Genomic DNA, 27,675 nt, shown 5'->3' with positions numbered 1-27,675 from the left:
TTTTTAACAGATTTAGTTTTATTTTAAATGTAAATGTCATACCAAATATTCCAGATTTATGTTTGGTATCCAGATCACTTCAAGATCCTACCATTTTTTTTACACAATAACACAAGAATGCATTCATACTTAGTTTAAACTTGAGGAAATAATTGGTTTCTAATTTCTCTGAATATGAAATGGTATTATGCTACAACATATTTAATGTATTGAAAAGCTGTTTAAAATAATCTATGAAATCTATTTTAAGAGCTTTTATTTTTTTTTATTGGCAACTCCCTCATCAGAATCAGTCAAATTCAGTATACTGAAATATATATATTTATACTAAACTTGTATATTAAATGGCTTATTGGTTTATTGTTCTTCTTACTTTGCAGAAAACCATATCAGAAATGGATCAAAGCAGAAGAAATCATTGATGGCTATGTACTTAGTACATAGGAGTATGTAACAATTACCAAAAATATTTAGATGTCACAACTTTGCCTTAGAAAAGTTGCATTCATGCAATCTATGCTGAAGTAGGAATCTTTCTAGCCCACACGATCATGTCTTTTATTTTATTCTTAATAAATGTGTATTTGTTACTCTGAAGATGCATAGGTCAGTTTCAATTACAGCATGTAGGTGCAAAATAACTGTAATTTCACTTGAGGTAAACCCTTTCCCATTTCAGATAGATGAGTCAAAAGGCACAAGATTTGTGGTATTAAGTTCATCAAACAATTCTGCTCCTGTCAAAACTGTAATTCAAAACTACAGCAGTGAACCAACTGTTCAGGCATTTTTAACTGATATTCAAGAAACATGTTGTTCTCTGTTAAAAATAAGGAAAAGTTTCATATTAATAAAACGTATTAATCTGATTGTACTTTTCTTAATATAGAGAGAGAATGAATACTTTAAGATGCTTGGAACACATCATGTATGATCTTAGCCATCACAGTACTAGAAAATTAAAGAAATTTAGTAACAGTCCTCAAGTCATCAAGGATTTCCTCTGCTTTGAGAACAATCATATAGTGTTCAGTTAAATCATTACAGTTCCTGGGAGCATAAACTGTATTTAATAACAGTTTCTTTAGTACGAGGAGAAAATGGTTGAATATGTTATTCTAATGGAGACTTTTATTTTCAAGGATAAGGAGAAAATACATTAACTGAAAAATAATTCACGCATTGTGTTTCAGATTTTCTCTTTTTTTTTTTTTTTCCCCAAGCACACAGACACAAACATTATTTCCACATCATAAAAACCAAATAGTAATTCTTTTCATTTTTGTTTCTGCAAAAATTCTTTCTTACTGATAATTTACCAATTCATTTTCAATATATTAACATTTCCAGATGAATAATCACTTAAAAAGACAACAACAACAATAACAAAAAAAGCCCTGTTTCTACAACTGTGCATGCATTCATTATTATTCCTCTGTTTGAAAAATCATCATCTACACAAAAGTAACTTTTATTTATGCACTACAGGGCTCAGCTTCTAAACCATCTCTTCTATAGATATATAAATAAATGCTGCTTAAGTGTACATCAAATTGGTTCAGAAGGTGGGGATTGGGGGAGTAATGTCTCTTCTGCTAATAAAAATTGGCAGAGCAGAAGTGACTCCATATTCTTGCCTCTTCTGAAATGCATCACCCACAGCCTTGCTGTACTCTCATCCACTGTCCCCAGAAACGCTCAGCAAACGGGTGCAATTTTTTTCTGCATGGACACACCTTTGCTTCATACCCTCTTACATGTCAGAGGCCATTTTATCACACTACTCCTCTGCTGCCATCTGTTGCACAGCAACAAAATGTAACTAAATATTGGTGGGAAGGTTCAGCCACATAGCACTAACATCTGCCTCTGATATCACAGGCCAATGTAATAAATTAGGAAGCATAAGTTTTGGAGTAGCCCTCATAGATTGAAACATTTCAATACTGTAAACGTTCTGTCATAAGTAAAAAAAAAAAATAAAAAAAAATAGGCAAATAACTATCTTACATTTTAGAGTTATTGTGTTTGGAGTTTTTTGTTTTAAAACATTCTCCATAGAACTGAAACTCAAGATCTTTAAGAAGAATTCAGCTGAGACAATTTTAGCAGTTAAAATTTAAATTTCCAGTCAGTGCTACACACATGGATTATTTCTGAGGTGAGAGTGTTAGGAACTATTGTTTCCTCTGAGTTATCTTTGTTATTGTTTCAAATCAGAATGACCATTCTTTTAATATATTTTACTCTAACTTACCTAAGAAGTCTATGTAGACTTCTTTCCTATGCATGAACCTAGTTGTATGAAATATACCTGGTCTAAGAGATCTAATCACATGTATAAATTTTTGTGTAAATTGGAAATTTACACTGACAAATGAGAGCCAATTATTAGACACTGAATAGATAAATATTGACTTAATTTTATACACAGTTTTCCTAGACAATTTATCAAAATAAGAATATGCATTGAGTCTTTAATTTGTAATGCTGTGATGTTCACTGATAGCACTAATTACTTAGAAGGAAAAAAAAAGAAAGAAATATGACTAAGATGATATGGAAGATATGAAACTACCTTTCAAATTAATACGTGTATTACCATGCTTTTCCATGCTGTATATCTGCAAATCCATGGACAGTGACTACACATACAAGCAAATGAAAGCAGCTGACCACGTACCCACACACCTTGGCAGAGGTGCACTCCATACTCGTCGGCCACCACCAAGACAGATAATCTCTGAAGTTCCTTCTAAACGATATCCAGATGAACAGGAGTATGTCAGAGTATCTCCCACTCCAAAATTAAATCCTACTCTGTTACCAAATTGAGGGATTCCTGGATCTTCACAAGGTTCAAGATTATACTCTGAAAATAAGAGAGCAAGTCAGCTTGTAAGAGGGAAAGCTGCTTGTGTTTTCTATCAGACTTTTTCATAACCTCACAATCTAGTAAATTCTGTATATTTCCACCTGACCTTTAGTACAGATTTCAGTTTTAAAAACAAAATGAATGCACGAGTGTTACACTGGCCATTTTACTTCATTTAAAAGTTACAATAATGAATGAATGCAAATTTTTCAGATGCATAACCCAAAATGGTTTTTAGAGCCATATACATTTCCCACACATGTAGAATGAATGAAAACAACAGTATAGAATAAGAGCCTAAATGACTGACTCTTGGGCTCATGTGGAATTTCACTAACTGAAATTAGACCAGTTCTGTTTCTTCCCCTTGCTTACTAATGTTTCTTAGAGTTTACTGTTATCTTATTTATCATATAGAGTAAATATACCTACAAAGATATGGAGATTTTTTTTGAATTAAAACTTCCGTGCTTTAGAAACGAATTATGCTACGATTCAGTATATTCATTTATCAACATTACTTCAGTTTTAAAAATCTTTTACAGATTTATATATATATATATTTATTTATCAGGAAGAAGACATTCCAAGTATCCGCTTACCAGAAAAAGAAATGTTAAATCCTTCATATGATATCGAAAAATCTGATATAAAGCGCAACTGGGCTCTGAAATTTCCGTAGAGACCAGCATTGATTGGTGAAGGAAGCTCTGAGCCAGTCAGACGTGCTAATGGCTGTGTGAAACTGCCATTCTCTGTTATTAGTAAGTAGTCATGATGATCTTCCAGATGAAAGGTGTAAAAGGTGAACTGCACACCTATTAGAAAAAGCAGAATTAATTTACATATCATTCTGACAACATACATGCAATTAAGACACTGATTAAATTCATGCATTTCATTATGAAACAAGGTTCATAATATGAAGGTATTCCACTATTGTCCACATGTGTAGAAATAAGATCAGGAAAGCCAAAAAATTATTTTCTTTTTAATAAGGGGCATATTTAAATTCTTGACTAAAGACACAAATTCGTAACTCTGTAATGTCATTTCTCAATATTACAATATGAGCAATGAGAGGGGTAAATTAGTTATTCTATTAGTTAACTGCCTAAAATATACTATTGACACTCCATTAACTTCACTTCAGTATACATTAAATTACACACCACCTACAAACAAAATGCAAGAATTAGTGTCAAGATAGATGCTTAGTTTCATCTTCAGGAATAGTATCAATGTTCCATTATTCTGGTTCACAAAATGAAATAGAAAAAAAATAATTCCAATTTTTTAATGAACACCCTACAATCTTAACACTAGTCCACAAGTATATGAATGAGAAATCATCCCAGACTTCTGCAACTATAACATATTAAAATAGTAAAATGAAAACATATAAATGTATGCTGCCAATAATATTATTGAAGACAGTATTTGTGCACGTAGAAACAGCATTTCTTAGCAATACAACAGATACAGATAGTCACTTACTATTCAGTAGCAGTAATACGAAGTTGTAACACAAAAATGTGTGTTTTAAAAATATTGTGTGGTGACATGTTACATACAATTTCTTGGTAGTCTGACAATAAACTGCTATATTTTGTAAAAGGAAACAGTCTAAAGAAAATATTATATATAAAAATAAATTGTACCGCTAGTCAGTAGCTAATACAAGATACTCCTTGACATTATGAAGTAAAAATTATATTAGACATGAAATGGAATGGAAAATAATATTCCCACAACAAAGGTTCTCTCCTCCATTTTAAAATTACCTGCTTATTTGTAAGTGATTATTTTGTAATCACTTTTTGTAAGTGGTAATTATCTAACAATTAGGCCATCTAACACTGACATATACCTTCAACAAATAACTAACCTTCTTTTTAAAAGCTTCTGTTTCTCATTAGTTCTTTAGTTATTAGTTCTCTGTTATCACTCTAAACGTTCTCTTAAGTGGTTGTATTTATCTTTTTTCTCCAATTAAAAACATTTCTAAACCATATTATTCCTTGAATCCATAGATGTATAATGAGCTATCATTTACATGCTGCCACCCTCAAAAACTATCTCAGTAAACTGAAACCATTAATTCTCTTCAAAATAGAAAGATTTTCCTTTCCAGCATTTCCTTGTAGACAATTAGTCAGAATGTAAAACTTTGCATGATAAGAGATATATTTTAAACCTTTCCCCTCTCATTATTTTCACCTCTTCTTATGCCATAACATGAATAACATACTCAATTCTTCATTTCAAATTCTTCTATTGATTAGAAGTCTAAATACTAAGGGCTACTTCTGGCTAATATTTCTCTAAGCTAAGGCACTTCCATGAACATAAAAACAACCATTCATCCTCTTTCACCTATATGGATTAATGTACACACATCCAACTGTCTGTTATTCGAACTGTAATAATTCAGGGACTTATTGTTCTGCATAAAGCATTAGGCTCTCCTTAAGCCTCGTACACATCTAGAATCCTAGGAATTACTAGAATCAAATAAATTAAAAGAAATCAGCAGTAAAATTTGTAGTTCCCTGTGGCTAACCAAAATCTATAATTTGCATGTGTAGCATAGAATATCAACTTCTATATATTAAAAATAAAAAACAAAAAAACTGACATATTTACCTTTACCATGGGTAACATCCACAGTCCATGTACAGTTCAGTGAATTTGGATAAAGTTCTGGATAACCAGGGGATAAAATTGTCCCACTAGGTCCTCTAACATCTCCACCACATAAGGCTAGAAATAATAACAATAATATTAAGAAAATAAGATTTACAGATGAGAAAAAAAAGAAAGAAAACAATCTTTTTAAAAGTTCTTGATTTAAAACTACTTAAAGATAGCTGGTCAAATGATTCAGCAATCCCACATACAAATATAATCCTTCTTACACTATACGAATGAAAATAAAATCAATGAGTTAACATACTTTTTAATACTCATTAAGAAAATAAAACTTGGGTTTCCTTAGCTGTTTTTTCCACAATTTCCTGTGAGTCTGTAAAACTCAGAAGTTCAGTAGGAAAGCAAAAGATAACATGCCAAACAATAACACTTTAGCCAGGAGCTAAGGTGGACGCCAGGGAATGATTTGGAGAGAATATCCGGAATGTACTCTGCCTTACAGTGCACCTAATCATACATTACTTTCAAGAAAACTTGTGTTTTTAATGCATTTCAATAATACTGTAGAATTAATATTTTTTTTAGTAAAAGTCCATGAATTTTCAGAATGTGGTTACTAGGCTACTACTTTGCAAATCAGCTGTTTTTAAAGCCATACACATTTAAAAAGAGCTTTCTTATAGAGCAGAAATGAAAATTGGATGTTGTTACTATACACTTCATTGTATATTCCAGGATACATTAAGAATATGGAAACATGTAAATATAACTTCTTGATCTTCATTGTCTTAAATGGAGACAGAAGACAGAAACAAACACCACCACCCAGAGCCTAAGATTAGTGGGAACCCTGCTCCATTTATGAGAAAAAGATTATCAAAATAATCTTTCTTCTTGAAAATCATTAAATAGCATAACAAAAATCATTTACACAGAACTCTTTCTTCACATGCATTAGTAGCTGTATTTATATGTACTTTAGAACCATTAATCACTTTATCAGGAAATCAATATATCTTTCAGCTTGTTCAAGTTAGAGAGCTTGAAGCGAATCATCGAAGCTCCTCTGAGATTCTGTAATAGCAATGCAGTTGCACAATTAACTCATCTTTTTGCATTGATGTAGTGTTGTTTTTGTGTTTTTTTTCCCCTATGTGTTCTTTTATGTCAGTTTGGAATGTTTAGGATGATAACTGAACAATAGTTGTTATAGCGATAAAGGTTTCTATTAATTATATCCTCTAGATTTCTTCCTACTTGTATTCACATTGGATGAAAATAAATAATTAAATAACATCCAGTTTTGCCTAACTAAATTCATTTCGTAGTTATAGTTAACTACTTTGTGTTTGACAGCTACATTAATCCTGGTAGTCTCATAATTTCTTTCTGTTCACCATTTTCCTTGTCAACATTCTAGTCTTTCTGGCCAAGTGGTATGCTGGAAAGCTAGAGATTCAGTACCACTTGTAATAGAATATTTCAGAAACACTGTACTGAATCTTATCTTATTTGCCATAGGGAAATGATGTCCTAACGCATTCACTTTCTTCCTCAGTTCTATAATGAGGAATGAGGTAACAACTGTCCGTTGATAAGACATTATATAGAAAAAAATTATATATTTTTCTATATAATAGAATATATAAATATTCTATTTATATAAAATATATATTATATTATATATATATTATATATATATTATATAATATATATATTATATTATATAGAATCAGGGCTATGACAGCACACTGTTGCAGATTCTAGAGATTTACTTTGTAAACACTTTAGGTCAGTGCCATCTAATAAGAAAATGTAATTATTTTTTATAATCATGGGATACAGTCCAAATAAATAATGTATTTTACAGTAGTTGTTTGGGAAGCCTTTCAAGAGAGCAAGTAGTGAAAAAATGTCTATGGCATTCACCCTAACTATATGAAGGTTAGCAGATGGCAAACAATGGCATCAAGGGACCAGCATGTTACAGAACAATGCCAAGTTGACAGATCTGAAATACAAAATGTGCATTGCTCCTGATAAGATGTCAAACATTCAAAACATATATCACTACTAGTGTGTGATTCTTTCAGAATGCAAAGGAAAACAGAAAAAGATTAAAATAAAAACAACAGAATAAACTCCACACATTTTTTCAGTTCCTACAAGGAATATTCTTTTTACTTTGATTATACAGAGGTGGAGGATAGGTCTAAAAGTAGAATGAATAAATAACCAGCACTAGAATAAGTAGTGCACTAGCACTAGTTCTAATATGGAAAATGGAGTACATGAAACATGTTCCTTTTATACTTTATGATGTTATGAACACAGTAATTAATTTCTTTGTTATGCAAGAAGAACAGCTGAATTGAGAGGTCTAAACCTTTTTTTTTTTATTTTTTTCCACTACTGTTTTGTCAGAAGGACAAAGTAAAAAATAATAAGAAATAAAGTGAACAAAAATTACAAGTGACTATGTAACACATATACCTGAATGTACAGCATAAAGCACCTCTACAGCAATGTGGTGATCAGACATTATGTGACACGTTAGAAAGTAGCTTTTGGATATCTGTGATTGAAGATAAAAATTTAACAGTGGAATTCAGTAGCTAAGAATGTCATTTAAGTTAAATAAGATTTTTACAGCATTGGATTTTATAGTTGAAGACCATCTTTTGTTGTAAGGAAAAATACTGCATTCCCTTTGCTCAGCAACATAATCATTCACAATGAAAAGAAGCAACAAGGAAGTCTACATAGGAAAATAGCCCTTTATTCTTTGGCCCTAAGAATTTTAAAAACTTTTTTAAACTTATATGTAATTGTCTCAGTAAGAGGCCACGTTTCATCCCTGAAATACACCAAAGTATCCAATACCGTCATTCATAAAATTATCAAGTTTCATTTTCATTTCAGATCATTTTTCATTATAATATAAAATTATTATGGAAAATCACTCTTCCAATGCCAGAAATAGATTAAGGGTGGTCGTGATTCATTTTTACCTAGTTGTTCCTATAACTTTCACTACGTTCATTTCTTTCTTCGGGACTCACTTTGGAGTGCTGGCAAAGCACAACAGCATTTCTGGCTTTAATTGTTTCACTTAAATGAGCCAAATTTTCCAATGAAATTCTTAACAGATATACATTATCTGTCACTATGTTCAAGGTATTACCAATTGTAAGTTTTGATCTGTCTTGTCACTGTTACTGCGATACACAAACATATTGCTAAGACATTTCACACTTAATTATGGAAGCAGTTAATAAGCACGGAAGATGACATTTTCATTCATATAATTCTTTTATCAGTTTTTTGTTTTGTTTTGTTTTGTTTTGCATCTATCTGTCCTATTTTTTAAATATTTATGTTTGCTGCAGAAATCAGTCTGTATAACCTGTCCCTGCAGAGGTCAGTCTGTATAAAAGTTTATCACTTTTTTATAGAAGAACATCTTATCCCTTCAGTTTTGTATTTTATGATATTAAATGAAATTCAGCATCCACTGATTATGTTCTCTGTCATCTGGGGTCTTCAAGTAAGTTTTATAACTTACTTAGAATTAATTTATTTAGATATAACTGAAGTCAGCTTCAGAACCAATAGGGGTATAATAATAATATGAAGATATTGAATGTGAGGAAAAGGGAAGTCACCATATCCAAGAGAGACAGAAGAATATAAAGAGAATGTATTGGTTATTTTATGAGAAGCAAGAGAATATAATATACATTATATATAAATACTTGTTTCCATGTATTTCAGCATGGTTTTTGAAAACAATACAGAAAGAAAAAAAAGAATTACATCACTGTCTCTTTTCTAACTAAAATTATATCACCTACCAATATTGAAAAGCTAACATACTGTGCTCATTTGCAGTTGTATAAAGAAAGAGAAAATACATATAAGAAAAACATAAGTCTTCTGCGAAAAAAGAAAAAAAAAGAAAGATCTAACTGTTGATCTAACTGTTCTTTTCAGTTAGATCAACTTGATGCAAATACAAGTAAGTGAAAATGATTTATTTTACATCGTGAAGAGGTAGGTCAAAACACACATTTCTAATTGATTAATGATTATTATTAGTTTTACAAATGGTTTCAAGCATCAGCAAGGAAGACTAGTAACATACTAGAACTACAAAATGAAAAAATAAGCCTACTGATATATAGATATGTTTGTACGTATATAAACCTATATGTGAGTATACCTGCACAGAAGTCCCATTACATTCCATCATTTAATTGACTCTAACTTCCAACTAAAATCTAATTCTAACACGATTTTCACTTACTAATTTTATTATATAACATAGTAAAAAAAATTGAAATAGTGTTACAATTTGAATCATGTACTGTGCTTCATGCAATTTAATAGTATTTCACATTTTACTTTCAAGTAATTTAACAGTAATTTAAACACACAGCTTCCATATTTACAGCAAATTTAGTATGTCTTAAAATGGGATGGAGGCAAGGAGTAACAATAAAATAGTATACTTGTTGAATGATTATTAACAGTTTCCTGAAAGAAACCTGGACTTGAGTTACATTGCAAAAGAGAATAGCAAAACTGAATCTAAATAATTTGTAACAAAAGTTGTTATATTATCTTATTTAAATCTAAAACAAAACAGGACATATTAGCACTTTTCAATTCTAGATTCTACCACACTGAATATCTGCAGGGCTCTTGTTGTTGTTTCTTCAGGTTTCATTTCAAAGTTTCAAAAAAAGGTATCGTTTCTGTTTTAGAAATGCATTAACAGAAAAAATGTAACACCTCTTCCAGAACTTCTGGGTAGGTTCCTCATGATACCACACAACTCATATTCACTGCTTTATTTGGACATCTACCTTCAATAAAAGTGTTAAATGTCGTCCATCTTGTTATATACATATATATATATATATGTTTTTGTTTTTTTTTTTTTTGCTAATGTTCCCTACTGATTTTCTTAAGTGAATTCTCATCAAGTAGAACGCTAATATTTATTCCTAATTCAAATACATAATAAGAATTATTAAGTACTCAATTTCATGTTATTGTGAAAGGAATAGAAATCACTTTACACATAATTAAGTACTTATACTTTTACTACAATTATCTTGTCATGTTTAATGGGATTAATACAATACTTCATATATTGTTAAAATAAGTTTCCTCACAAATATTCAAAATTTAAAATCAAATTTCTGTCACAATATTCCAACAGAAAATACATGATAAGACATTTGTCAACTAAGTACTGGGAAGAGACTACAATAAAAAATTCAAGGAGATCCATACAGATAGGTACTCTGTAAATCATATGTAAATTATGTTAATGTAAAACACGTAGTATTTTTTCTAAGCAAAGCTCAAAAACAGCATTTTCTTTCTTAAGCACAATAATTTTAACAAGTATTCTTTGAGAATATGGGTTATATTTCTTTGCATGTTTCTTTTCTTAAGTATTGTGCCCATCTTTATGGTAAATAAGCCAAACTACATTTGCATATGAAATATTGAAAAATAAGTAAATGTACACAGTAGTAGAGATTTTTGTCTAGTCCAGGTGGATTAAAAAAAAAAAAAAAAAAAAAAAAAAAAAAGCTATGAGGCTTGAGACAAGAAGGGGAAAAAAGGCAAAATGGTGATGTAGGCCTACATTGTTACTTTTTCTGAAAAGACATAAAAAAGCTATCTTGCCAATCCAAAAAATTGGCAATATTTCATATAAAATACTGTTAAAGCATTTTACTGAAAGTCTAAAAATTACTAAATTTATAATGGTTGGTTAAATATAAGTATTACTCTTCATTCTTCAAAGAAACTTTGGTTTTCTCGTTGAATTTTAACACAGACTTGTTCTCCTGAAAACTGAAAATAATTCAACTACTGAATTGAGAGACTCAACTAGACCACAGCTATAACTGTTCTGCGGTCCTGTATGTGAGAAGCTGAATGTATATTCCTTGAACATTTGCCTTTAAAAAATGAGCAGAAGTAGATCATAGAATCATAGAATACTTTGAGTTGGAGGGGATATGTAAGGATCATCAAGTCCAGTATACTGATCAACTCAGAATCAGAGAATGACGGGTCGGAAGTCCAACTCCTCTGCTGAAGCAGGTACCCTGCAATAGGTCTCACAGGTAGGCATCCAGATGGGTCTTGAATATCTCCACAGGAGATTCCACAACCTCTCTGGACAACCCCTTCCAATGCACTGTCACCCATACCATAAAGATCATCTTCTGTATGGAACTTCCTGTGTTCAAGTTTTAGGCCATTACATTGCACTCCATTATACTAGACTCCATTAAATTACACTGCTGAGAAGATCCTGGCCTTATCCATTTGTCTCCCACCTCCCTGTAGATATTTATTAACATTATAAGATCTCCTCTCGGTCTTCTTTTCCCAAGGCTAAACAGACCCAGATTACTCAGCCTTCCCTAATACAGGACATGCTCCATATCCTCTGTCATCTTTGTGGTCATCTGCTGGACTCCTTCTAGGAAATCCCTGTCTTTATTGAACTGGGGAACTCAGAACTGGACACAGTTTTCTAAGTGTGGCCTTGCCAGGGCAGAGAAGAGGAGGAGTATCATCTCCCTCTATCTGCTGGCCACGCTCTTTTTAATGCACCCAGGACACAATTGCACTTCTTGGCTAAAAGGGCACACTGCTGGGTCATGGCCAACCTGTCATCCACTAGGACCCCCACGTCCTTATCTACAGTGCTCCTCTCCAGCAAGTCAGCCCCTAATCTGTATTTATATATGCAGTTATTCCTCCCCAGGTGCAAGATTCTACACTTATCCCTGTTAAACCTCTGCAGGTTCCACCCTGTCGAACTTTCTAGTCTGCCCAGGCCTTGTTGAATGGTAGCACAAACTCCAGGTATGTCAGCCAGTCCTCCCAGCTTTGTATCATCAGCAAACTTGCTGAGGGTGGGCTCTGTCCATTCACTCAGGTTGTTGATGAAGATGTGGAATATGACCAGATCCAGTACTACCCCTGGGGAACACTACTAGTTACAGGCCTCTGACCAGACAGCACCACTGACTCAGGCCCAACAAAAATTAAACAATATATCTAAGAACATTGTCCAAGTGCTTCATGAACTCTGTGCAGTGATCACTGCACTGGGAATCTTACTCCAGTCTCTGACCACCCTCCTCCTGGTGAAGAACCTGTTACTAACATTCAACCTTATTCGTCTCTGACGCAGCTTCATGATGTTCCCCTGAATCTATTACTGTCATCAGGGAGCAAAGATCAGCACCTGCCTCTTCACTCTCCCCTTGAGGAAGTTGTGGACTGACATGAGGCCACCCCTTAGCCTTCTCTAGTCTAAACAAACAAAGTTACCTCATCCTCTGCTGCTCAGTCTTGTCCTCTAGAAACTTCAATCTTCGTGGACATCATTTGAACAGTTTTATTTCCTTATGGATACTGCTATTGTAAAAAATGTTATATTTAGAGAGTTCTAATTATTATTATTACTTTTTTAGAAGTGCTTTGCTGTTATGTATGTATATATGTGATTGTATATGTGGATGTGTATGTTTACACACACAAAGCAATGCAAAATGGTACACAGAGTAATAGTGTGCATGCCTTGTCTACACAGATTCACATAAAAATCCAAATGAAGGAAATGAACAATGAAATCTTTCATGTGCATCAATCATCCATATATGAACTATTTATACAGCTTGCAGTAATGACACACTTGTCCCCTGAGGTCAGTCTTTATTGATGGAGACAGCCAGTTTGTTTGCTTATTTTTAAACTATTAGTCTCAGCATATTCTAAATGTTTCTGAAGATAATGAAGTGTGACTTCTCCAGTAAGTTTTTTGTTATGCTTATCTGTGTAATATCCAAACACCTCATGTAAAAATGAGTTTACAGTCCTACAAAAATTAGAATCGTAGTTAATGCAATTTCATACTCTGAGGAAAAATCGATTCTAAAGTCTTTTTTTTTTTCCTTTTCTATATGCTTCTCCTTGAAAACACTTTTTATTCATGAGTTGTCATGTTTTGTCCAAACAATTATTGCTACAAGATGTAATTACATACACACACACGCGCGCGCGCACACACACACACACACACACACATATATATATATATACAATAAAAAAGCAATTATAAAAAAGAACCTAGTTATCCAGAAACTGTTGCAGTAATTAAGTGAATGAGCAGGAACAGTGATCAATGTGTTTATTAGTGGCACAATTAATACAAAGACATCCTCTCAGTTTATGCAAGGAACAGTCCATTGAGCAAATGCCCTATTTTCCCCAGGAGGTGCAAGGACTCTGGATCCTATTTAAAAAACATGCCACTTGAGAAGAAATTCAGCAATAAAATTGAGTTCAACCATGAATTGATTAAATTTACTAGAATAAATGGACTCAGTCCTGCCTTTAGAACATATTTGTTCTATGGACAATTGTCACTTAGCAATGTGCTCTGGAGAAAAAAAAAATCTCATTTACTTAGTGAATTACATACTAGTTCAGCAACTAGTGGAAGAAATTTATCACAATTTGTATGTTCATTTTGGAGCAGAGAAGAGTATTCATAGGATATGCATTAATTTTTTTTTTTTTTTTTTGTTTAGATGTTTAGCATCTTGTGTTTACCAATGTAAGAAAACCTATCTTCTGTTTATAGCCTACTCAGCCCCTTGCCTGTAAACGCTGGGAACCTTGCAATTCCTCATTCCAAGAATCAGACTGAGAAGCAGAATCCTTCCAGAAATAGGTCTACAATACTGTAGAGTACCATTTTCAGGTAATTATTCATCTTCTGCTCTATAGCCATAAATTTCTGCCATCATATCTGCACACGTTCATCCTAGCCTTATATAAGAAAATGAAGCATTTGCTAATTATGCTGAAGACCTAGAAAGGCACTACAATTTAAAGACCCTATCATTTAAAGGATGAAATATGGAGAAAACTAAAACATTTACACATGGCAAATCACACATCTATGATTCAGTGAGCTTTCTGTAAGTCTTTCAAGTTCAGCTTTTACTTTCTCAGCATTGAGACAGTAAGGGTTGTTTGAGGAAAAATATACTATTACAAACCTTATATACCTTATGAAATTTCTATGGATTTTTGTTGTTGTTGTTTATGTTGTTTAATACTACCTTAGAATTAATTAGGTGAATTATTCTTGATTACATTTTTATCATCAGAAAAGTATATTCCTGTTGTAGGTGACTGAGAGACCCCTGCACGGGATGTGACGCGATAGCCCCTCTCCCTGCTCTATGATTGATGTGTGGCTCATGCCCTTAGGGGCGTAGACGAAGCACATAGGTTATATAAGCTAGAGCTCACGTGTAACAAACGCCATTTTGCTGTTCATCATATTGATGTGTACGTGCAGTCATTTGGTCCTGGCCTGGTTTAGGTCAGTACCTTAGGAGGCAATGCAACATATTCCATATCCAAAGGAAAGCATCTAAAATATTTAAGATAAACATTACGGTAATATTAAATATAATTGATATCACTAGAAGGGGAAAACATCTTTAAAAGATCAATTCAGATAAAAATCAAACAAATTATTAGTTTTTCAAGCAAATTTTGTAATGACATGCTAGATACTCTGAAATTTGTGGCAGAAAATATTACGCAATACCATTTTTGTGCTGTTTAACAACCATATGAACAAACCACATATAATGTAGCACTAATCAGTTCATACAGTGATTGAAAAGTGACAAGTTCTGTTAATAATCTAGGAACACAGCAAACAATGTGTAACTGCATGTGAAAATGCATTTTAGTCAGGTACAAAAACCTTATCTCATGTTTGAAATCAACACATATATGACTGTAGATGGATACCCAACTGCAAATATTTGTAATTTGTAACAACGGCTTTACAAGTAGATGTACAATAAACTTGCATGCCCTGAGCTAAAAGGTAATCAGTTAGCTCCTGGTAACAAATTCAGACAGACATATCTTCAGTAATCGCCTACATTAATGAATTATATATTATTTTTCATTTTATTTCTAAATATCACACAGAAGTATATAACATTCATTTGGTCTTTTTTTTTTTTATTCTTTATTCTTTTTAGTCTTATTTTTCTTCATAAAATTAGACATTTAATTCTTCTGGCGAAAATGCATGTATTTTAAATTACTCTGTATTTTATCCATTTGTTCTTACCATCACAAGTTGGGAGTGGGTGACTCCACCAGTGATTTTTTTCACATAGTAAAGGCTCCTCATGACTCAGCCTATAACCTGGATCACAACTAAATGAGACAGTGGAACCTATTGAGAAGTCGTGTCCATAGCGGCGTCCATGCACTGGTATGCCAGGATCCAAACAAGAGTAAGTATTAACAGTTACACCTATTTCAAGAAAAAGAAAAAAAAAAAAATATCGCCGTTAAACTAGTTAAACAAAATCTAGATTATTTTTATTTTTTTAGTTTAAGTAATTCTTTGTACTGCAGTGGTGGGGAAGCATCAAGCATTTTCAATAATTTATCCTTGAGCTTTGCTTCTTTGTGTAACTGCTATAGGATGCTTTGGATAATGAAATACAAACTGTAGACAAAAAGAATATTCCATAATTTAGTGTAATTTTAGGTTTATTCTGTCTCACTACTATGAATGTGATTTTGTCCCTGATGCTTATATTGAAGAGTTTTGATGATAACTTAAAATCCTTGTTTTCAGCCTATTTCTTCCTGATTAAACTTGGTTTCCCAACTTGTTTCTTTCCTCTTTTCTGATCATCCTCAAAATATTTACAAGAATCATATTTTTACATAAGTTATTCTCATATCTAATTCTCTTTGATATGTGAAATACTGGAAAGACAAATATCATAAAAGGGAGAAAAGAGTAGCTGACTTGATAAGGGGAGTTTTTTCAGAGAATAGAATTTTTTGAATTGGAAAGGACCGTTAAAGGTTATTTAGTTCCTCTTCCCTGCAATGAACTGGGACACACACAGCTAGATCAGGTTGCTCAGAGACCTGTCTATCCTAACCTTGAATGTCTCCAGGAATTGGCATCCACCTTCTGTATGGGCAACCTGTTCCAGTACTTTACTACTCTTACTATAAAAAACGTTTTCCTTATATTCAATCCACACATTCCCTCTTCTAATTTCAAAGCATTTTCCCTTTTTTCTATCACAACAGATCCTGCTAAAGAGTTAGTCTCCTTCTTTCTTATAGCTTCTTTTTAAATACTGAAAGGCTGCTATTAGGTCTCCCTCGAGCCTTCTCTTCTCCAGGCTGAACAGCCCCAGCTCGTTCAATCTGTCCTTGAAGCAGAGGTATTCCATCCATTGGATCATTTTTGTGGCCCTCCTCTGGATGTAGTCCAACAGGTCTATGCTTCTCTTGCACAACTGGAACGTGTTAAAAAAATACTTTTACGTGTGCTAAAAAACTTTTTACATTATTTCCCAGTCAGATTATCTTTTTTGATAAAGAATTGTGGGAAAAAATAAAGAAACAAAATTTTCTAGGAATATTACTGAGATCTGGTAAATTAAAAGAAACATTCACTGTAAGTTCTTTTCCTGATGTAATCTATCCTTCTACTCCCAAGGAAAATCTGTAAGATAGTCTTCCTTGCAAAATAAATTCAGTGTGAAAAGCAATAATTAACAAAGAAAATAAAGGCATCGCATTATAATGGGATGACTGAAGAGAACAACATTAAATCGTTAAGCATTATTATCATCCAGAAAAGAAAAATCAGAATTGGACTATATTGGATAATATAGCACAATATAAAATATTAGAAATAGTAAGAACTAAACAAATAAAATGTATATCAGATGTCTGCATATAATCAGAGGACGTTAAGCAGAAAAGCTATTGGAAATAGTTTATTTTGTGTAAAACTTGTAAACATACACAATTTTCGCCTATTGTTTAATATAATGATAATAATATTACGCCCTGGTGAGGCCACATCTCAAGTCTGGTTTTGGCCCCTCACTACAAGAAAGACATTGAGGCTTTGGTGTATTTTCAGAGGAGGGCAATGAAGCTAGTGAGGGGTATGGAACACAAGTCTTAGAGGAGTGGCTGAGGAATCTGGGATTGTTTAGTCTTGAGAAGAGGAGGCTCGGGGTGACGTTATGACTTCTTGCAATTAATTACCTGAAAGGAAGTTGAAAAGAGGTGGGGTCAGCCTCTTCTCCCATGTAACAAGTGACTAGGACTAGGGAGAATTGCCTTGAGTTGCGCCAGGGGGGATTCAGGTTGGACATTAAGAAATAATTCTTCTGCAAGAGAGTGGTTAGGCACTGGAAAGGGAGACACAGGGAGGTGGTGGAGGCACCGTTCCTGGAGGCATTCAATAAATGTTTAGATGCTGTACTAAGGGACATGGTTTAGTGGGAAAATATTAGTGATAGGTGGACAGTTGCAAGATATGATCTTAGAATCACCAAGATTGAAAAATATCTCTCCTCTATGATGCTATCTCCTCTATGAACCTATAACTTAACTTTCATTCTTCACTAGTTTACAGCAGAAATCAGGGATAGGAATCAATTTCAGTGAAAATGGATTTTATAATAAAATTGAAAAATTCATACATTTGAAGAAAAAAATTAATTTCCTTTCGAGGTGTATTAAATTAAAACAGTTAGAAGTAAGAATAAATTTAATAAACGCAACTTCCCTCTTTCTGTTTTTCACATTTCTGAAGTGTAATTTCAGGCATCAAACATTTTTCATTTGGTCAATTTTTTGGTAAGAATTATGTAGTATTTATGTCAGGAGAATTACTTTAATAGTCTGTGTAAGGATAGCTATCCTTCAAACTTCAAAAAGGATGAGAATTAACAAATTATTAGTTCTGTCACTGATGTAATTAATTGATATATTGTGGGGATGATTGAGATAGTAAATAATTTTAGATCTGATGATTGATTTTCTGCACAACTTTTCAGAATTTAACATTTGGTAGAGTTCAAAGCATCTCAAAATTTATGTGACAAAGTCCACATATTGTATTAAATATCCTTATCGTTAGCGATGAGGATAGAGAAAATAGTGAAAAAATAAGGTAAAAAAAAAAAAAAAAAGAACATACTAAAATTCTTTGGAGTTAGTCCTTACAAGTAGGAATTCAAAACAGAAATAGATAACATCCTGCTCATGATTATTACTAAATGCATTAGAACAACTATTTTTTCACAGAAAATCAATATGTAAAACAAATGTATTTTTAGAACTACAAAAAATAAATGAAATGATAATATAGCAACTTCTCCGAATTTCACAAATTCATAAAGGTATTAAATCTTACTGTTACATTTTGCAGTGTGTTTTATACAAGTGTAATAAGGGAAAAAGAATACATTATACAAAAATCAAAATGAACAGATAATATACAGGATTTTAGTTCCCTAAATATCCATAATCATGAAGCTCAGTACTTTTGATTTTCAGTTAATTTTCATAAATTACATTTCCTTCTAGCTTCAGAGCTGGAGGTACATTAATCAGGACAGTAATTCAAGTATTTTCCTTGGATTTTGATTATCTTCTTGATGTTATGATATTTTAAACATATGAAAATACACTATACAAAAAGTAAAAATAATGACACAGAAGAAGGACATCCTGAAGAAAGTCATTTGCTTCCCATTATCCTCTGATTCTAAAAGGACAGAGCACTGCAGCAAGAACATCAAACTCAAAGTGAGATCACATGTCATCATTTCGAACTTTAACGTCACTAAAACTTACTCAGTTTGAAAAATAGGAGGCCTGACTCAGCAATTTACAGAAAGCAGTACCTTTACCATTTTATGACCATGAATAGCAGAGAAGAGGAAATCAAATTATACATATTAGAATGACTTACTTTCATAGTGAATCTTGAATCCATTGTTAGAACGACTGTTGTCAGTTGTAAAGAGAAGATAAATGAAATTGCTACTGCTAAAGAGGAACTGTGGAACCTGAGTACCATTGTAAGATCCCAGAAGTGGAGATAATAAACTTGGTCCATCATGAACTTCCAAAACATCATAATTAAGTTCTGTCTGAAATCTGGAATTGAGGAAACACCGATAGGCACAAATATAAGCAGCAGTTGAAACAAATTGAACAAACACATGCAAAGTATGCCATATTTTTAAAACTATGCTACTTTCCTGATCCTAATCAGTTATTTCACCACATATCTACTTTACAACAATAATTATGTATTACTATATCCAAATTTCAGGTTAGTGCTCTAGTAAGATCAGAAATAAATTTAAATTCCTTGAGCAGGTTTATAGCACAGAAAACTAAGAGACATATAATTTGTTAGCACAAATGAATATTACCCATTTGAATGTTTTATATCACAGAATGATTTTCTATCATGGAAAAGTAAAAAAAAATGAGATAGAGGCTAGGGTTGTGCATTTCTTTGTTGTATCTATTCCATTTGGCACAAATATCATTGAAGTAAATGATGTTAAGAATTAATAATAATCTAACGGCCTACTTTTATAATAGTTTATAAGTGGGAATATAATTTTTTAAGTGGTCTTTGAGACTCCTGGAGCTTAGTCCTAAATGAGACTCAGTCCAAAGAAGTAGCAGAAGTTAGGCAGGAAAAAAAAATTCCTGTTTTAGAAAGTACTACAAAATTAAATATGTTTTTACAGCCCATGTGTGCTGCGTTTGTCAAGAAAAAACAGAGAGTGACACTGCTGCTAGATAGATATACTACTCCTGTTTTAGATGGTATCAGCAATCCCATGTCTCTGATATTTTCACAGCAGTTTCTCTCTTGCTATGGTAGATATAACATTAATCATCTTGCTTTAATGGGTTCACTGATGAATTACTGAAAAACCCATCTCGCATTAGAAAGAAACAATTAACAGCAGGACTATATCCTTCAGATACTTCTAACTCCTTCACCAATTTACTTGGATGCCTAATTCGGCTTTGTAAAATTCATACAAGAAACTGCATGATTATCAGCAATGCACTCTCTGCTTCTGTATTTATATCCCACGAGTCAGAGCTTAAAAGAAGCATGGCAAAAGATGAGAAGTTAAATAAAGCCTTATTTTATTCCAGTTCTGCTCATATGAAATTACGTAGAACGAGAGCAGAGAAAGAAAATAATAGGGACTTAAAGAAATAAATCACGATAAGCCTAAGAAGCCAAATAGCTGAAAGTTTAGCTGAAAGTTTTCTGCTTGCTCCTGCATGATCTAAAGGCAATTTTAAAAGGCTAAACAACTAGGCATTTTATTATTATTATTATATTCTTTTTTTCCCCAATCCTTTTTTCCAATTAAACTTTACAGAACAAAAACAATCATGGAAATTGAGGATTGAGGAAGGCATAATAAAACTAAGTTGGATCTCCACAGACGTATCATGAATGCCCTGTTGTGTACATGACAATGAAAGAATATATATAACACTGCACATAGCAGATAAATGAGATAATTTAATTTGAATTTATAACTGTGTTACTTGTTTTGTTTTTCTTCTAAAATAATTTTTTTGTTTATAATCAGCCAATGTGATATATTTATATATCACCTGGTTAACTGCTGTGAGAAATTAGTAAGGTTTTTACAGGAAATTGAATAAAAAATAATTTTGGGTTCTGTCTGACTCCTTTAGAATCCTTTCCTAAGTAACAAACCACTAATCTTAAAATAATCTGGATGATCACTGATTTTAAATTAACCTGGATGATTTCACTGCTATGTGAGGCATATTCTTATGGAGAATTTCAGAATATTCAGTTACAGTTCATTTCACTTCTGTCCAATTAACACAGGAGGAAACACTTTTAAAATCTTATTTGAAAAGATAAAGATGCTTTAATATTTACAACATGCATCATTGTTTTTAAGAGACAGCTTGTCAACTCAAGGTGGTGTTAGGATATGATCAGAATATCCCAACAAAAAGTGATCTCATTAGTCAAATGTGACTAGTGCTTGACTCAGTAGTTTGCTGATTAACACCTCTAGCATTTAAATGCTCATAATTAGGCTTCATGATGAACACTTAATTACAGTGAAGAATGGCAGATTTCTCACTTTCGTCATTTCAACTCAGCCTGCATAGCTACTGATATACAATAAATATCAAACAGATTATCGTAGCTACGACTTTGTGAAAGGAAAAAACCCTTCAGACTACTCATTCACAATCATGAAGCAAATCACAGAAAAGTCCTTCTGGACACCATGAAATAATTAAAAGAAAGTTATTCTCCGCCTATAAATCTTTTTTCTTTCCACCTGTGTCAAGCTTCATGAAACAGGAACAGCACGGACAAGCATCAAATGCAGAATGTTGACCATATGCGGTGTCTCAAGAGAGAAACTATAGAAAGATGAGAAATAAAAAGGGAATCTAAACTATCATGGAAGAGATAAGCTGAAAATAAAATTAATGTGGCACTCTGAAGGAAACATGTAGTAACAAGAATTCTTCCCATCATCTTTGAGAATTCAAAAATAAAGGACATAAAGATGTTAAATATGTACTATATATGTTTACTCTCACTGAAATATGAATATATTTAAAAACTACTCACTCATAGAAATCTGGGTATTTCCATTAAAAATAAAGTTAGAAATGGGATATTTCTGTCTTTTAGAACAAAGCTGGAATTTTAAAAATCCGGACAAAATATGAGTTTTGTGAGTTTTTTTTTTACTGTTATTGGATTGGTTTTTAATGAAAAAGAGAAAAAGTCATTTGGCTATTGGTTCAAATATATGTATTTGTCAAAATTAACCTTCTGTCTTTGAGGAAAATATGCTGCAGATTTGAAGTATAAAGAGCATAACAAGGACAACAAGACTATAATGAGTTTTGCAAATGAAGCAAGTATATCTATTTCTCTGAATAACAATTAAAATTCTATAAAAATGCTAATAATGTCTAAGTAAAAATATATATATATATACACTAGTACACTATGAGCATTAATTTCATTATGAGCTTTACAAAGTAATACATTTACATTCAAATGTGTAATTATACACAGGTTGCTTCAAAAAGAATGCCTTTTATTTATTTCCATGGAAACTACAACAAAGCACTATAGCACTATCTGATAGCACAAATTCTCAGCTGCAAAACACTCTTTATCAACAAACTCACCACCATTAGCTATGCATTTTAACCAGCAATGAAGAGCCTGCATGCTATACTTGCAAAAATTTGCACAGATGGAAATTACTTGTTCTTGTGTTGCCACTGCTGAAATGCAACACCCACTGCCTCACTGTGCTTATGTCCGTTGTATCATCTCCATGAACATTCAAGAGTCACTGAATGTCAGTAGGGGCAATTTTTCCCTTATGGAGGAATTCAGTGGCACACATTTATTTCATACACATTTCCATGTCAGATACCATCGTATCAGATTGACTCTCTCTGGATATTGGTTATGTGGCAATAAGATTTAATTGAATGTTTGTGGAAAGTTTCAATCTCTACTGCTAAACCACCAATGTCTGTCTCTGATGTCACAGGCCAATATAATAAAATAGGAGGCATTACTTTTTGGAGCAGCTCTCATATGCCTAAATGCATGGGTGCAAATGTACATACTGCATTTTCACATGTTATCCTGCACATAAAAGCATAAATACGCACCCTCATATGTAAATAAGTCTCTCTGAATTTACTGTGCTGCATCTCAACCAATATGCATATCATCCCTATCTGAGACAGGTAACAAGACCGTTTAGAACAAGCAGCAATGGAAAAGAAGGAAGTGTAATAACATGGTTAGGTTATAAAGAGAACAAGAAGTCCCTCTGTGATCTGAAAAGATCACATCGTGTTCTTATTGCTCTTAACTGCTCACCTAATAGAGGCTGTGCAATTTTATGACAAGGCTTTAATACATTATAAGCCAGAAGTGTACATCTGAGATTGTCAGATTTAATGCAACTCAGGTGTGAAAGGAGAATATCAAGCTGATAAGGAATTTTGAAAATAAAAAGTCATTTCAATTTGAAATGACTGACCACAATAAAATTTATATTGACAATGATATGCTGAAGTAAAAAAAACTATTTCAAATGAACTGATATTTTTTTCTTTCCAGAAACTAGATTTCTTGAAAGTTCCATGATTTTAATTTTTATTTTTTATTTACAATAAAGAAAACTAAAATGTTAATCTCAACTCTGAATTGAAACAATTTTGATGAATTTGTGCACAAGTTAGTCAACTGTCTTTTACATTTTAATTACCAAATTTGATAGGAGTTAATTTTAAGCTTACTTACAATTGTGATCTTGGGAGATCACTTTTCATTTCATACTAAAGATGAGAAATATATTTGAAGTATCTGTATTATGTCCTCTATTTGTATATAATGTCATACGAGCATATTATTACAGCATAAACTATAGTATTATAATTTTTTTAAAAAAATCAGCCTGTTTATAATGAGAAATTTTGCTAAGAGAAGACTGTCATTTTCTTTGTCTGCTACAAATAAATTTTTATTTCACTGAAGTTAATTTTCTCTTTAGATTGAATATGATTAAGGAATAGTCAAAAGATGTGATACAAATAGCAATTAAAATATACTCACACATTATTTGTGTGCTATAACTCCTACACTCAAAATCGTTTTCTTTCCTGAATCATCATATAGCCTCTTAATATTAGCAATTAAGAAGAATCTATAACATGGTTAAAATATTTAGAATATAAAAAATTCTTAAATTAAATTTCATGTCTTGCTATTTCATAATGAGCTTGAGTTCAATGCCTACAGCTTGCTGCCATGAGAATTTTAAGGCTTTAACATATTTCATTCCTTGGAATCATGTAGGGAAAACATTAAGTAAAATATAGGAAAAGTGGGTTGCTGCAGTAATTACAGGAAACTGGAATTCCATCCTATAAGCACACACACAGGAAAACAGATCAGGTGACCTGAGAATTAAACATTCACAATGGATAAAAGCATGAATTCATTCAGTTCAGTATTGACCACTGATTGAGATTTCGGAGTTAAAGATTTCACACATTTGAGGAAAAGAAAATGAGTTCATAATATAATTCATCACATTAACACAGTTAGAAGCAAATTAAATGTACTACTCTTTATAAACAGACCGAACTTTTAACTAGGGCAGACAGACTTAAATACATGCAAAAGGGTAGGAATTTCAAAAGCTTTTCAATTCATTGAAGTACAATTTACATTCAAGAAAAAATTGATGACCTGAAGGCACGAAGGTGTTTTAGAAAATCCTACCCGATAACACAATTGCTTGATTTAAGAGTAAGTGAAAGTTAAGTTTATAAGCTAACAAAGAACTGCTTCTAGGTAAAAACTGGGAAATATGAAATAAGAAAAACATCAGCCAAGACCTTTCAAAGGTAATTTTGATAGAGTGTCCTGGTTCAGCTTCTATCACCCACTCACAATTCAAGGAGTCTTTATAATACCCAGGCCAGCCTGGAGAGAGGATTACTCCACTGGGAGATGAAAAATGCCCACCACACGGAGCTAAAAGTGAAACAAAGACAAATGTATAATGATAAAGGCTTATGACAAATAATTCATAGTTATCAATTTCAATATAGCACAACTATACTTAAATTTTAAAAATCCATCTGCAAGAAGATGAAATGAGGTTTAAAGCTGACAAACCCTGTGGGGTTTGGAATTTGATGGAAATAACTGAACTAAAATCTTAAAAGCTTAAAACCTTTAAAAGAGAAAATTAATTCTGTTCAAAAAGTGATGACAGAAGCATTTGTATTGTATTTTTAAAGCTACAATCCATTTTACTGTAACAAAGGACATACAGCAAAACACTACCTAAGAACTATGAATAGCTTTTAACAGTGAATAGAGAGATTTCAAAAGCCTATGCAGAAGGTTCAGTTGAATATTAAGCTAGGAATTCATAAACTGTCATTTCAGCTTTGACAAGGATCTACTGTGAGAACACACACATTTTATTTGTCAGGTCAGCAATTAAAAATCCACATTCATATCTAATTTTTACAAAATTAGCTTGTATTTTTTGTAAATATATTTTTTATGCTGTAAAGTATCTATAGCCAACCAGAAATACAGGAAATAATATGTACTATTTCTCTCGGTGATAGCAAGTAAATGCACAATAAGAAAACTTTATTAAAACAAAACTGATACCGAAGTAGCTTAAGTTAGTTAGTAAAAGCAATAATTTTCTTTTTTGCTATTTCTTTCCTCTACATATTAATGAGATTGGTTAGGATACTGATTGGACAGGAATTTAAAAATGAAGAGAAGAATATTGTTGGTGTGCTGCTAGCACTAAAGCTCATGGCCTTAAATCCTTTCTAGAAGTGGACAAATACATACTTTAATAAGAAAAAGAAAAAAAGAAAAAAAAGAAAAAAAAGAATTGATCCTTTTGAAAACTGTAGTTCCACTAGCGCCAAATAAGAGCTCTCTGAAAGTATGAGCAACACAAACTGTTCCCATTTTAGGCCTACTAAGTTTCTTGGAAAGCTCTTATTATTACAGAGCCCGTATAACAGTGTTCTCATCACATTTTTTTTTTTCCATGTTTTTCTTCTTTCCTTCTTGCAGACAGAGTTATAATACAGGCTTATGTCTCACTAGACTTCTTTATTATGGGCTCGGTTTCACAGTAGCTTTGTGCTAACCATTTGCAGAAGTCTGAATTTCCTTTAGTGACAGCTTAAGGAACGTCACTATAGAAAGAAAAATACATACCTCCACACTTAGGTATAAGTCCACTCCACATTACTTTTCCATCCACTAACATGCAGGTGATTGTTTCAGTTCCTTGTGTTTTGATAAACCCTTCCTCACAAATAACAGAAATTGAGCTCCCCAACTGAAAGTTGTCACCAAAACGCCGAGCATTGATTGGTACTCCAGGATCAGGGCATTCATTATGCCCAAATGCTAAGTAAAGAAAAGGGAAAAAAAGAAAACAAGAAAAAAGAAAAGAAAAAGAAAGCACAGAGAAAAATATAATTAGCAAATAAAATAGTGTGATAAATTTTGCAATTAAGATTACAAAGTTTTTACAGCTGTATTCTGCCAGTAAAAAGAAACTATTAATATTAGGAAAAAAAATGAAATATAGCAATAAAGCAATATAAGCAATATAAGAAAAAAAAAAATGTACAGCAGTATTAAAAAATTGTTTGAAATATGCTAGTTTTATTAATATAAATCTCTGTTTAGAACAGTCATGCTGTCAGAAGACATCAGTGGTGGTAACAGCGCAAACTGTCTAATACTACAACAGGCCAGAAGGTTCCATGAAAAGTGTAGGGCCAGCATCTTTGATATAATAGCATTTTTTATATTTATTATTTTTATTTTTTAATTCACTGATAAATTTATAGGAACCATAGTGACTGGAGTTTGCCTAATATTGCCATTGTATGATTTTATTTTTCCTCCAAACTGGAAGCATTTGAACAATAGGAGAGAATTTGGGAAAAGATTAAAAAAAAAAAAAAAAGTGAATAAATCATATCAATATAGTAATAAATCATAAATCACTGTAATTATATGGTTTTATCTACGCTCAAATATATTTCTAGGATGTATAAATACTTCAAAATTTCAAATAAATCTAAGAGCATATAAAAAAAATAGAATTTCTTTAAATATATCTGAATGGGATAATAAAGATAGTTTATATCTATTACCATAAATATTCTATAGAATTCGCCTTATACTGGGAGAAAAGACAAGTTCATCCTCCTACCAGTGGTGAGCAAAATCATATTTACAGAAATATCATTCAAAGAAAACTTTGCATTCATTAATTACTATATTTTGATACTTTCTTAATAAATATATAATGTAGGCAAAATGTGGATTTTTTTAGAAGTTGTATTTTTCAGCATGAATAGATATCATATGCAAAAAATCCACCTTTCTGAACTGTGAGAATTCTAAATTACCTCTTATTAAGTCTATGTAAGAAGGAGATTATTTTGACAATATTTTCTGCAGATTTACTTGTGTTTCTGTTAGACAAGACATATCAAAACCATGAAATTTCCAAATGAAAACATTATTCTAAAAGATTTTTTAGAAAAGAAAGAAAATTGAGTTTCTATTGTATTTCCAGCAG

General features: G+C 32.2%; 1 protein-coding gene across 3 annotated transcripts in view; it reads right to left on the bottom strand.

Annotated features, from left to right (window-relative positions):
* CSMD3 (CUB and Sushi multiple domains 3) overlaps positions 1-27,675 on the bottom strand; it is a gene marked incomplete at both ends in the record, with an annotated part of 527,537 nt that overhangs the window by 179,718 nt on the left and 320,144 nt on the right. For all 3 annotated transcript variants that reach the window (XM_079533061.1, XM_079533062.1, XM_079533063.1), the window contains 7 exons: positions 2,684-2,872; positions 3,478-3,693; positions 5,522-5,638; positions 15,735-15,923; positions 19,416-19,603; positions 24,929-25,067; positions 26,292-26,486. In XM_079533061.1, the coding sequence (XP_079389187.1) occupies positions 2,684-2,872; positions 3,478-3,693; positions 5,522-5,638; positions 15,735-15,923; positions 19,416-19,603; positions 24,929-25,067; positions 26,292-26,486 (1,233 nt within the window). The remainder of the gene's footprint in view (positions 1-2,683; positions 2,873-3,477; positions 3,694-5,521; positions 5,639-15,734; positions 15,924-19,415; positions 19,604-24,928; positions 25,068-26,291; positions 26,487-27,675) is intronic.

This window comes from Tetrao urogallus, assembly GCF_951394365.1.
Source record: "Tetrao urogallus genome assembly, chromosome: 3".
NCBI lineage: Eukaryota > Metazoa > Chordata > Aves > Galliformes > Phasianidae > Tetrao > Tetrao urogallus.
This window is presented reverse-complemented; position numbering and strand designations above follow the sequence as displayed.